General features: G+C 41.8%; 1 protein-coding gene across 2 annotated transcripts in view; it reads right to left on the reverse strand.

Annotated features, from left to right (window-relative positions):
- The window catches only part of slc9a5 (solute carrier family 9 member A5), a 279,958-nt gene that overhangs the window by 135,943 nt on the left and 130,474 nt on the right, over positions 1-13,541 (reverse strand). For both annotated transcript variants that reach the window (XM_072547483.1, XM_072547485.1), the window contains exon 2: positions 3,574-3,876. In XM_072547483.1, coding sequence (XP_072403584.1) covers positions 3,574-3,876 — 303 coding nt within the window. The remainder of the gene's footprint in view (positions 1-3,573; positions 3,877-13,541) is intronic.

The raw sequence follows: 13,541 nt of genomic DNA on the forward strand, positions 1-13,541 counted from the left end.
TTCTATTATTCATTTCCCTTTAATTTTGTTAGTCATCTGTTGCATTCTAAACTGCTCCCAATCCTCAGGTATATCACTATTTCAAGCAAATTTGTAGGCCTTTTATATTTATACAATTCTTAGCTTCCTTTGTTAGCCATGGTTCACCGACTTCTTTTGGATTTTTGTGCCTTGAAGGAATACATAGCTGCTGTAAGGTATACAATGTAATTTAATGTACCACAATACCTTTTAATGTATTTTCTCAAACAAAAACAGAAATTGATGGAAAAACTCAGCAGGTCAGGCAGCATCTGTGGAGAGAAATCAGAGTTAACATTTCAGAACTGGTTAAGAAGAGCTGGCTAAGACAACAATCTTCATCAGTGCATCACTGTCCAATAAAGTCAGTCAAGATTCTGGACTGCGACTTCAAATGTAATTCAGCAGGAAGAAGGCTAATAACTGAGGCATGTCTTACACAATGATACACAGAATCTCTTATTGAGTAATTGCATCTTCAACATTGTAGAGTGTTACACTGAAATTCCACCTAAAAATAAGCTTCATTCTTGTCAAGTTCTTCAATCTTAGTTAGACCTGCAAATTAAAGCTTGTCTTTAATTCAAAGAATGGGTGGAGTGCTGCATCTGTCAGTTTCTACAGCCTCTGTATACCTGACTCAAGTTCTATAGTAGTACATTGTACCAAACATGATTCCCCATTAGCTATGACTATCCAACTGTGGTTAAAGCACCAACAATAATGGGGACATTACAGAAGAGGAGGCAATTTTTTAAACTGTGTGTTAGAAATATAAGGGATTTTTAAAAAATCTTTAAGAAATAGCTTTGTTTGTTTTGCAAGGGTAAAACTTTCCTTTCACAAAACTGATCAACAAACAGTGCTCGCCAGAATGATTTATGATTGGATCACGTTATTGTTCACACATATTACATCAAAGTCATCTCTCAATTGACTATAATTCAATCCCAGCACCTGCTGCTGTAGGAAAGCAGTTCAATGTTTATAATCAACAAACGTGCCTTTTGGATCTGAATCAAATCTGACCTGAATTAGTCAGAGCAGTTATATCAATGACCAACATTCGAAAATGTTAAATGTCTGACAGTCAGTTAGCGAAGGAGCTTTAGGTAGATTGACAAAGTGAAACATTACACATGTATACTCCTAACTCTCCAAGACACCAATAGTGTCACTTCTGGCTACAGCAAATAAACAAAATAAACCAACTAACTGATAACAGACTGTAAAAGTACCAAAATCTCCAATGGAAACTTATTAAGTTAGAGTAAAATGTTATTCTCAGGGCTGATAATGCACTCCAGCCCTTGTGCAGCCCATTGCTCATGGATGACTTCACAAGTATCAGTGGACATCAGATACTCCCTTCCCATGATCACTTGGAAAAAGTGCCCCTTGTCTTTTGAGTGAAACAAATCATCAAAGTAACAAATGAGCAAAAAAGAACCACTACTTAAAGGGGAAAAGTTTCTTTATGCTCTAGATTAGATTAGATTAGATTAGATTACTTACAGTGTGGAAACAGGCCCTTCGGCCCAACAAGTCCACACCGCCCCGCCGAAGCGCAACCCACCCATACCCCTACATCTACCCCTTACCTAACACTACGGGCAATTTAGATGGCCAATTTACCTAACCTGCACATCTTTGGACTGTGGGAGGAAACCGGAGCACCCGGAGGAAACCCACGCAGACACGGGGAGAACGTGCAAACTCCACACAGTCAATCACCTGAGGCGGGAATTGAACCCAGGTCTCTGGCGCTGTGAGGCAACAGTGCTAACCATTGTGCCACCGTGCTGCCCTAAATAACAAATAACAATCAAATTTACAAATTAACTAGTGGACAGCTCCTTAAAGGGGCACTGTGTCAAAAAACAAAACTTTGAAGGGAATATTACAAATTAATACCAAATGTTTCAACTGATGATGCACTCTAGCCCCCGTGGTACCTAATGGTCATGGAAAATCTGAAGGTGCCAGTGAATACTATGCGCCTCCTCTCCAGAAATACAAAGGGTAGAAATGGACACGTGGAAGAGATGTTGATACGTGCACGTCATTATCTAATTTGTGACAGCCACCAGTCCTCCTAAATCTGTAAGCATATGATCTTATTTTAATTAACATTATTAACAAAATGTTGCCTGCTTTCATTCTATGACCGCTTTGAAATATTTGTTTCTCTGTATTGACTGCCATGTTTTAAGTCTAGTTTTGGTGATTTCATACAAAACCAAGAAGGAAATTGAAGAAGAGTTTGAATAAATGAGTGAAAGGTGATTTTCCTGTTATCGTTGGTGGCCTGTGTTCACTGAATCCTAGTATGGTTATAGCATGGAGCAACTAATTCAGACCAGTGAGCAGGTTCCTGCTCTCAGCAAGACCTGTTTGATAGTCCCACTCCCTTCATCTTCCCCAAAGGCTCTCCAATTTCCAGATGCATAACTAACTCCCTTTTTAAAACAACAACTGCATATACCTTCACCATTTCAGGCACTGCATCCTATCATTCACTACATAGAAAAGTTTATCCTCAAATAACTGTGGTTATTTTGCTAAATCATCTAAAATCTGTATTCACTAGTACTCGAGCTTTCTCCCATGGAAACCACTTCTAGCCATCCTGTTAAGACTTTTGATAACTTTTGAATCTCTTCTCAACAATCCCTTCCCCACCACCAGCTTTGGCAATCTATCAGTTAGTTGTAGTCCTCATTTTTGGGAGCATTCTCATGAATCTGTTTGCACCTTTTCTCCAAGGCTTTCACATCTTTCCTGAAGTGTGTGACACCTCAATTGGGACACAGTTGAGGCTGAGCCATGACTTTACAAAGGTTTGTCACAATCTTATATAATAGGGGAAGCAGGCCTTAAGCTATAACCCTGTCCATATTCCTTTTGTGTGCAGCTTCCAAGCTGTCATTGTTTTCACCTTTGATGATGGTCTAAGATGTTGAAGGCAATGAACAAGGAAAATGGAGCAAGGTATAACCAAAGATCTCCTCTATGCTCACTAATGCCGAGGAGATTAGGAACATGAAATTACATCTCAAAGTGTTTATGCACCAAGATTTCCAAAAGGCACCTTGTAAAATTCTCAGTCTAATGTGTTCCAAGGGCTATTTGTTATCACAACTGAATGAAGCAGACTAACAGCATTAACTGCAGCACCAATTACCATCTTAACAGAGCTCCTTATGCAGTGCCCTGACTCAAACCCATCTAAACTGACACATTATCAGATACAAAAGTTATGAATGGACCTGAATTGCAAGCTCAAGTTAATAGGAAACACAGACAATTACTGAAATAAAGGAACATGGATAATTTGATTCTGGACACTGTAATTGCACAACTCTGGTTATAAAATGATACATATTCAACATTCTAATGCTAGTGGAAGAAAAGATAAACTTTTGTATTTATAAGCACAGACACTGTTTAAGCCTCTCCCATTGTCGTTTGTGAGCAGCAGAGAGCTCTGTCACTGTGTAAGTTGATATGCAATGGTAAAAATAGCAAGAGTCACACTAGACTGCAACTTACCCATCAGCCCAGCAAGCTTGATGCCCCAAAGTGCTATTCCAGTTGTGAATGAATTCCAGAGGGTGCCAATTGCTGCGTACATCAGAATTGCACCAAAATTGTCAAAGAAGAGCCTGCTGGGCATGAAGTATCCTGAGTCAAGCACAATGGGTGGGAGAAGAAAGAGGAAGAAGGTATCTGGGTCCAGCTGGTACTCTGGTTTCTTGGCAGCTGCGAGGACTATCCCACCAAGGCCTAAACCAAGAAAGATCAGCAAACAGCTTTCGGGTACCACAGTTGTCACCTTACTGGAGAGGTGGAACACTGGAAATGAATATACAAGGAAATGTCAGTAGACAATCTTTGCTCATTATAAACATTTTCGCTTACAAAACTATAGGCATACAGTCTGAGAAGGCAGGAGATGATTTCTCTCCAATCTCATGGAAAACTTTAAGCTAAAATAATGGCAAAGTTGTGCATTTATTCGAATGATCAAAAATCCCAACCCACCTCAGACCCCATGTTCACAGGGAGTAGAGACACATGGTACTTTAGACATTGGTGGCACAGCACAGTTTGCAGGTGCAAAAGGGAAAAGGAGAAATGGGGTAAAGGAGCAAGAAAAGTCACATGAACAGGGAGGCTAGAAGAATTACTGTGAGGGATTAGAGTTCATGCACTGGAAAAGAACAAGGGGAATAGATTCTCTAGAAATAGAGAGGAGGTGAGAGGAAGACAAGAACAGACTGTGACGGTGAAGGTTAGTAATTTATGGCAAATTCTGTATTTATTTTTTAAGCTAGCTTAATATTTTGTCATTTTTTTAGTGGATTAATGGATTTTGAGAGAGAATGAATGAGAAACAGCACATTTCTGGTGCCAGCAATGTCTCAATGGTATCCAGGGACTGTCTTACTCACTCTGAATATGAAAGACTGTGGGTTCATTTCTTCACAGAAAGTTGGGCATGCCATCTGGGCTGGCACTTCATTGCAGAACTGACGGATTGCTGGACTGATGGAGATATCAATGGGACATTTCTGCTCTGGTTTAATCAAGGTTTTCATGACATTAGTTTAAGAAGAACAGGGAATCCTCCTGGTGTGTCGGCCATTGGTTATCTTTGAACTAATATCACAAAAATAGATTTTGTGTTCATTTATCTCATTGCTCTTTGAAGGGACTTGCCATGTGCCAGCTGCTGTCACATTTACCACAGTGAATACATCTTTTGGAGTACTGTGTGCCTGTGGTAGGAAAGAAATGATTAAACTGGAGAGAGTTTAGAAAAGGTTTACCAGGAATGCAGGGTTTGAAATATGAAGTTAGACTGGAAAGGCTGGTACTTTTTTCACTGGAGCGTAGGAGGTTGAGGCATGACCTTATTGAGGTTTATAAAATCATGAGGAGCATAGATAAGGTGAGGTAGTTCAAAACTAGGGGGGGTGCATTTTTAAGGTGAGAGGAAAGATATAGAAACCTCATGAGAGGCAACAATTGTTTTACACACAGAGTGGTCCGTGTGTGGGATGATCTGCCAGAGAAAGTGGTGGATGCAGGTACAGTTAGAAGACATTTGGATAAATTCATGAAACGGTAAGGTTTGGAGGGATATGGGCCAAATGCAAGCAGCTGGGACTGGTCTAGTTTGGGAACATGATCAACTTGGACTAGTTGGACCAAAGGGTTTGTTTTCATGCTGTATGTCTCTATGACACTTCACTGATCATAAAGTATCATGGAATGTGAGAATTCTCGAAAGGGTGCAAAAAGAGATTTACTAGAATGGTTTCAGGATGGAGGGGGCTTTAGCTAAAAGGTTAAGTTAGAGAAGGTGGGATTGTTCTCCTTACAGTAAACAAGATAGAAGGAAAATTTGATAGACATATACAAGATTATGATAGGATTTGCTAAGGTACTAAACAAAACTGTTACCAACAGCTGATGAAGCAAGGGCTAGAGGAGACAGACTTGAAATATTGGGCAACGATGAGAGAGAGATGCGAGGAAGAACTTTCTTGCACAGTGAGTGGTAATAAACTGCCTACAAAAGTAATGGAAGTGGAGATGATCAATGATTTGAACAGGAAATTGAATGGCTATTTTAGAAAAGAAAACTTGCAGATTTGCAAGAGTTAAGCAGGGGAATGGAATTGCTCTGTAATAAGACAGTGTGGGTTTGATGGGCTGAATGGCCTTTTTATGCTCTCATGAGATTATGACTCCATGAAAGCTGCTATATAAATGCAAGTACATTTTCTATCAGGAACTGGACTTTTTTATGTTATGGTATAGCACATTCTTGTACAATGGGCACAGTTAAGATGCAAAACATTCTATACACAAGTCTTTCAACTATACAGATAAGGTCTTGGAAGTTAGAAATGATAACAATCTCTATTTACAAGGAAACGGTAACTCATAACCTTGACATCTGATAGCTTTCAACTTAGCCTCACTTGCAGACTCATACAATGTGATTTATGTATCAAGATAAGGTTTGTGTGAAACACGTTGCTGGGCACTGAATGTTGCTCAGGTAACATACAGCTTTTTCATCACACACTCTTCCTTTAAACACACCTCAGTCGAGGAAAGAAAAACTTCCACTTTTCTTTATAGTTTTATGGCTCTGATGTGTTATCAGCTTCAGCAGACTCAACTGAGCTTTTATGGAAGGACGAAAGTAAAATTAACTTGAATAAAAAAATAGAAGATGAAAGGAAAAACACAGTGGGCGGAAAATAAAGTCTTTTTCAACTCTAATTATTTTGGAATATCGAAAGCACTGTAATTAAATAGCTCATATTTGAGTGAGAACACCCACTTCGCTAGATGATTCACTCAGACATCACACTGGGTTCTGGTAGCTCTATTCTCAAGCTATGTTTGAAGTGACATTTTAATATTGCCCTATAACTCTTTTATTATTTTGAAGGAACGTCGTCTTAGAAACAGAATTTTATGTCAAACTTGCATGTCTTTTTGATAGTCTGACAATGTTAATTGCCAACCTGATAATATTACTATATTATTGATTGTATCTGCCATACAAATTCATACAGTTGGCTGAAACTGCTACAAAAGACAATCAGAGCTGGTGCTTCTGAACGCTAAGGGGTGACACCTGCTGGAAAATGAGAAACGTGAAAGCAGACACAGGGTTAGCAATATGCCTCTTATCTTGATTTATTTTTTCCAATTAAACTGTTCAGAGATATCATTACACACCTCAGAAGCAGGTATGTCTGGAACCTGGGCCTCCTGGTCCAAAGGCCTTATCACTGCACAACAAGAGTCCATCTCTCTTACTGTAAATTTCTTTTTAAAATATGTTTCATTTAATCTATTTTTCTGTACAACCTGTTTAGAGATGTTATTGCAGACCTCTGGAGCATGTGAACTTGAAGCTAGGCCTCAGGGGTAGGGACACTACCACCATGCTACAAGAGAGCCCTGACCTCCTTTACTCTAAACTCAAATTATTTGTCAACATCACCTGACTCCATTAGAGGATTATGCTGACATAAGGTAAGGTGACATAAGCTAGGCTGCAATGTCTGGAACCTAAAATATCACACATTCAGGTGTTGTCGGGAGCTAAATACAGTACAGACCCAAGGAAACAGATTTACTTTTACCCACATGTTCTTCCAGGAAAAGTATCCTTCCATATATTGAATATTCAATGTCCCACAAGTTTAACGACAGACGTGTGACTCTGTGGGATTTTGCACAATGTTACACAATCCTGAGACACCACTTTGTAACAAGATATCATTTTTCACATTTGAGTAATTGTATAGTTAGAATGAGGTGATAGATATGGTGATGCTTCCTCCTACAAACTATTCCTTTCACAAATTCCAAAGTTAAGGCCTTCACAAGAACAACAGTAAAAATGTCGATGACAGTAACTCCATTCCTTTCGTCAGTGAGAAACAGAGCATCAAAGCATTGTGTGTCAGAAATTGTAAAACCGAAAGAAATTAAACATCATCATTTCCAAACTTAATATCTGTATTTCTTTTAATCCAAGAAGGACATGAAGCCTCATTTCATGTCTCATCTGGATGATAACAGTTTCAACAATGTCACAGCCCAGTCCATCACACAAACCAGCCTTCCACCCACTGACTCCAATACTTCTTGCTGCCTCAGGAAAGCAACCAAAATAATCAAAGATCCCTCCCATCCCAATTATACTCTCTCCTATCCTCTTCCATCGAGCAGAAGATATAAAAATTTGAATACACTTGCAAATAGATTCAAGAGCACCTTCCCCACTGTTATCACACTTTTGAACATACTTCTCAAATTCTAATTCTGATCTCTCTGCAGTTGTATCACTGTATTCTGCGCACTGTTCAGTGATTCTGATGCACGTTGTTTGGTACAATCTGACTGTATAGCACACAAAACAACACTGTATTTTGGTACATGTGACAGCAATAAAATCAATCAATCAATTAATCAACTTCCCAGTGTCCCAGTAAAAGGCTCCCCAAAATTATTTGCTCAGGTACTGTATTTAAAATTGAACTCACAATCTCCAAACTTGTGAGCATGGTGCCACCAATAGAGCCATGCTGACAGCAAAAGAGCAATTTTAACATGATCTGCCAGACAGAAAGCCTATGGAATAAGGCGGAACACTGATTTTACACTCCACCCAACAATATTTTGCATAGACTTCAACAGGTAGAAAACTAGAGCTGTATCTGAATTCTGAAAGTTACTTGGTGGGCAGGTTAGGTTAAAATTGTTTCCAATAACTTTATCCTTATTTTAAGTTTTAATGATGTTTTATGCCTGCAGCATCAAGTCAAATACAGATTAGAAAAAAAACTGGAATATATTAACGATTGTCATTTTACCTCTCTGTCAACAAGCCTACCGGAACATTCAAATGCTTTGAGTTTAAAACAAGAAAGAACAGATATTTTATGCTTAATGAATCACAACACTGACTATATGTGACTAAAAAGGTCACCCACATTTCTGCCATCTTGCAAGTTTAATTTGTCCAATACCTTCATTCTTTCAATGAGTGGCAATAGACACTGACATTGTGCGATGTTTCCAAAAATAAACAACATAATTCTCTAAGCCTATTTATGCATTTTAAAAAATTTTTCAGAGTTGTTGGTGTTTTGTTTGAGGTAGCTTACCATACCCTTGGTCACATTTTGCATTGCTTCATGGAGTGAATAGCTATTGTAATGGTGAACTCGATACCTGTTCCTGTGACAAGCAGCAAAACCTTATATCTAAATCACCCTGTTGGGACAACTTCCCGAGCAGGTGGGACTTGAACTCAAACCTTCTAGAACATAGAACATAGAACAATACAGCACAGTACAGACCCTTCAGCCCTCGATGTTGCATCAATCTGTGCAACCAATCTGAAGCCCGTCTAACCTACACTATTCCATTATCATCCATATGTTTATCCAATAACCATTTAAATGCCCTTAATGTTGGTGAGTCTACTACCGTTGCAGGCAGTGCGTTCCACGCCCCTACTACTCTTTGAGTAAAGAAACTATCTCTGACATCTGTCCTATATCTATCACCCTTCAGTTTAAAGCTATGTCCCCTCGTTTGAGCCATCACCACCCGAGGAAAAAGGCTCTCACTGTCCATCCTATCTAATCCTCTGATCATCTTGTATGTCTCTATTAAGGTACCTCTTGACGTTCTCGCTAATGAAACAGCCTCAAGTCCCTCAGCCTTTCCTCATAAGACCTTTCCTCCATACCAGGCAACATCCTAGTAAATCTCCTCTGCACCCTTTCCAATACTCCCACATCCTTCCTATAATGCTGTGACCAGAACTTTATGAGAGTTTTGTACAGCTGCAACATGACCTCATGGCTCAGAAATTCAATCTTTCTACCAATAAAAGCTAACACACTGTATGCCTTCTTAACAACCCTATCAACCTGGGTGGCAACTTTCAGGAATCTATGCACATGGACACTGATCTCTCTGCTCATCTACACTACCAAGAATTTTACCATTAGCCCAGCACTCTTTTGGTCCAGTACTACTTCCAAAGTGAATCAGCTCACACTTTTCTGCATTGAGATCTATCTGCCACCTCTCAGCCCAGCTCTGGCCCAGATGTAGAGGTGCTGCCAACAGTATACAATTGACTATAACTTGAATCCAATCTGTTTTCAATGTTTAGGAATGCTACTTAAAGTCCAAAACAGGAAATTAAGATTTTTTAAAAATTAATCAGGACTTAAAGAAATGCCTGCAATGTATTCTCAGCAGAGATCATGGTTACAGTGGTGTGGGACTGCCTCAATGACTAGTACCTGCCTGTGTCATAGAATCCCTGCACCAAAGATAGAGGCCATTGGCCTGTCAAGTCTATACCAACTGTCTGAAGAGTATGCCACTGTATCCCAGGGGCCCACATTTACCATAGTTAACCCACCTAGCCTGCACATGATGGGTAATTTAGCATGGCCAATCCACCAAACCTACACAGCTTTGGACTGTGGGAGAAAATTGGTGCACCCCAGGAGAATATGCGAACTTCACACAGTCAGTTCCCATGGCTGAAACTGAACCCAGGTCCCTTGTACTTTGAGGCAGCAAAGCTAACCACTGTGCCACCATGCTCTTTTCTAAACGATGTTATCTTCCACAATGGAGTCATAGAGTCATGGAGATGTACAACATAGAAACAGACCCTTTAGTCCAACCTGTCCATGCCGACCAGATATCCCAACCCAATCTAGTCCCACCTGCCAGCACCCAGCCCATATCCCTCCAAACCCTTCCTATTTATATACCCATCCAGATGCCTTTTATTTTAAAACATAGTTTATTCTGGCATGCTTCCATGTTATTTAAATAATGCCATCAATACCACAAATTTGATCATAATTAAAACCCTTGCGTTTCATCCTTTAAGTGGGCCCAAATTGACATTTTAAGGAAAAGGAAAGAGACGGTGAGCAACATCAGAGATGGATATACAGCAGTGTCGAGATTAATTAGTGTAGTGCAATAAAAATAGGCACAATTCTTTACCATGGTAACAAGTTTGCATTAAGAGGATTTATGTGTCATACATCAGCACGGAACATATCAAGCCTCAGCTCCCCACCGAAAAAATCCTTTTAATGTCAAGAGTTAGCATATAAATGTAGAAATCATACTTAGGGATTCTTAACACCACTCAATTATTTAAAGATGAAGACTTTACAGTGCAGTATTAACCCTGTGGGTACCTGAGAACATGTTTGTTCTTTTGGGTACTATTAGCAGGGTATTGTTGATTTAGACATGTCTTCTGTGTCACAGATCTGACTATGCAAGACTTCTGGCTTCCTCAGGTGGGCAAGGGGGTGGGGGTGGGGGGGGTGTACAAACAGAACAAAATAAGACTTAAGCAATGAAAACACTTCAGTAAAAATATATCTGAAGTAAGAGCAGAAAGGGGAAGAACATGAGTTCTAGCTGTGAAAAAACAAGGTTGGTGGAACGGACAAGTTAATTAGAAAGACAAAGGGCTGTGGTTTATGGGGAGTAATATTCCTCACCCATCTGTCTACACTAACCATATTATGGTGTGATTTTCAGGTCAACTGGCTTGTTAACAAGTTCGTTTACCCATTAATTATTTTCCTTTCAATGTTGGACAGGCTGGTGACTTTAAAACTCCCAGAAGCGACGGCTTACCGGTCGAGCTCTATTCCGCTCTGTGGGACTTGATCGGCCAGGACCTGCTGGAGGTGTATGTCAGTATGCTTTGGGCAGGTACCATGAGTGAATCCATGAGGAAAAGCATCATCACCCTCATCTACAAGCGGAAGGGGGAGAGGGAGGAACTCAAAAATTGGAGACCAATCTCACTGTTCAATGCCGATTACAAAATTCTGTCAAAGGTAATCGCCAACCGGGTCAGGTCTGCTCTGGGGTCGGTGATTCACCCCGACCAAACCTGTGCTGTGCCGGGCAGGAAGATCGCTGAGAGTCTCGCACTCCTCAGGGATACGATCGCCTACGTGCAGGATAGAGGGTGGGACACCTGCCTGATCAGCCTGGACCAGGAGAAAGCCTTTGACAGGATATCATACAGGTATATGAGAGATGTTCTCTCCAAAATGGGCTTTGGGGAGGGAATCGGAAATTGGATCAGACTGCTCTACACCAACATTGTCAGTGCAGTCTCAATCAATGGGTGGGAATCAGATAGCTTCCCAGTCAGATCTGGAGTCAGGCAGGGTTGCCCTCTCTCTCCTGCCTTGTTTGTGTGCTGCATAGAGCCATTTGCCGAGTCCATCAGGAAGGATGTGAGCCTGAGAGGGGTGACTATTCCTGGCAGTGGGGGCCTACAGGTTAAGGCCTCCCTGTACATGGATGATGTCGCTGTTTTCTGCTCGGATCCGCTGTCCGTGCGCAGACTCATGTGCATATGTGACCAGTTCGAACGGGCCTCGGGGGGCCAAGGTAAACTGAGGCGAGAGGGAGGCCATGCTCTTCGGGAACTGGGCCGACCAATCCTCTAACCCCTTCACCGTCAGGACTGACCACCTGAAGGTGCTGGATATTTGGTTCGGGGCTGGGGCGTGCGCCATGTCTTGGGAGGAGCGTATCAGCAAAGTGAGGCAGAAACTGGGCAGATGGAAGCTACGGTCGCTCTCCATCGTGGGAAAAAACCTGGTCATCAGATGTGAGGCACTGTCATTGCTGTTATACGTGGCACAGGTCTGGCCTATTCCCAGAACCTGTGCCGCTGCAGTCACCCGGCCCATCTTCCCATTTATATGGAGGTCAAAGATGGACCAGGTCCGAACAGACTCGCTGTCCAAAGATCTGGGCAATGGGGGACAAAATACACCCAATGCCACCCTCACCCTGATGGCCACCTTTGTGTGTGGCTGCATCAAGCTGTGCGTGGATCCCCAGTACGCAAACACCAAGTGTCACTATGTGCTGAGGTTCTACCTGTCCCCGGTGTTGCGAAGGATGGGCCTGGCCCCACTGCCGTGGAACACTCCGAGTAGTTGGACTGTTCCGTATCACCTGTCCTTCGTGGAGAAGTTTATGAAGAAAACCACCTTTGACCACAAGTCCATCAGGAAGTGGTTAGCACGCAGTGTCCTTGAGACCCTTCGGGAAAAGGAGAGGGCGGATCCTGTCGAGCGGTTCCCTGAGCAGACTGTCAAAGCCATTTGGCAGAATGCTTCATCGCCAGAACTTTCCAACAAGCACCAAGACGTGGCTTGGCTGGTGGTGAGAAGGGCTCTGCCTGTGAGATCCTTTATACACGCCCGGACTCTCAGCCGCACCGCATGCTGCCCTTGAAGTGGCTGCGGTGGGGGGGGGGGGAGGAACGAGACTGTCACACACTTCCTTCTGGAATGTGCCTACTCAGAAGAAGTCTGGAGAGGAATTCAGTGGTGTTTGTTGAGGTTCGTCCTGAGCAGCGCCGCGACACGGGACTCCGTGCTCTACGGTCTGTTCCCCGGGACACACACCAAGACGAACATCAACTGTGCCTGGAGGATCACCAACTCGGTGAAGGACGCTCTCTGGGTGGTCCGAAACCTGTTGATCTTCCAGCTGAAGGAACTGACCCCGACTGAGTGTTGCAGACTGGCACATTCCAAGGTCCAGGACTACGTATTGAGGGACGCGCTGAAGCTTGGGGCAGCTGCCACCAAGGCGCGGTGGGGAAAGACCACCGTGTAACATCTGCCTGCCTAAGAAGAACAGGGGGCCCATGCGGACATTTGGGCTCTGCTGACGTCTCAGCTAAATATATGGATATATGATTAATAAACGTACAGACCTGTATATAAAAATGATAAATTCTGATCTCTGTATGTAAATGTTTACGTATATATGGCATGACCAAATGTACAGACCAACAAATTATTTTATGAATAAAGTATATTTTTGAAATAAAAAAAAGGTGACTTTGTGCAATCCACCTTTATGGGAACCAGCTTGGGATGGGC

This window comes from Chiloscyllium punctatum, chromosome 26 (genome assembly GCF_047496795.1).
Source record: "Chiloscyllium punctatum isolate Juve2018m chromosome 26, sChiPun1.3, whole genome shotgun sequence".
NCBI lineage: Eukaryota > Metazoa > Chordata > Chondrichthyes > Orectolobiformes > Hemiscylliidae > Chiloscyllium > Chiloscyllium punctatum.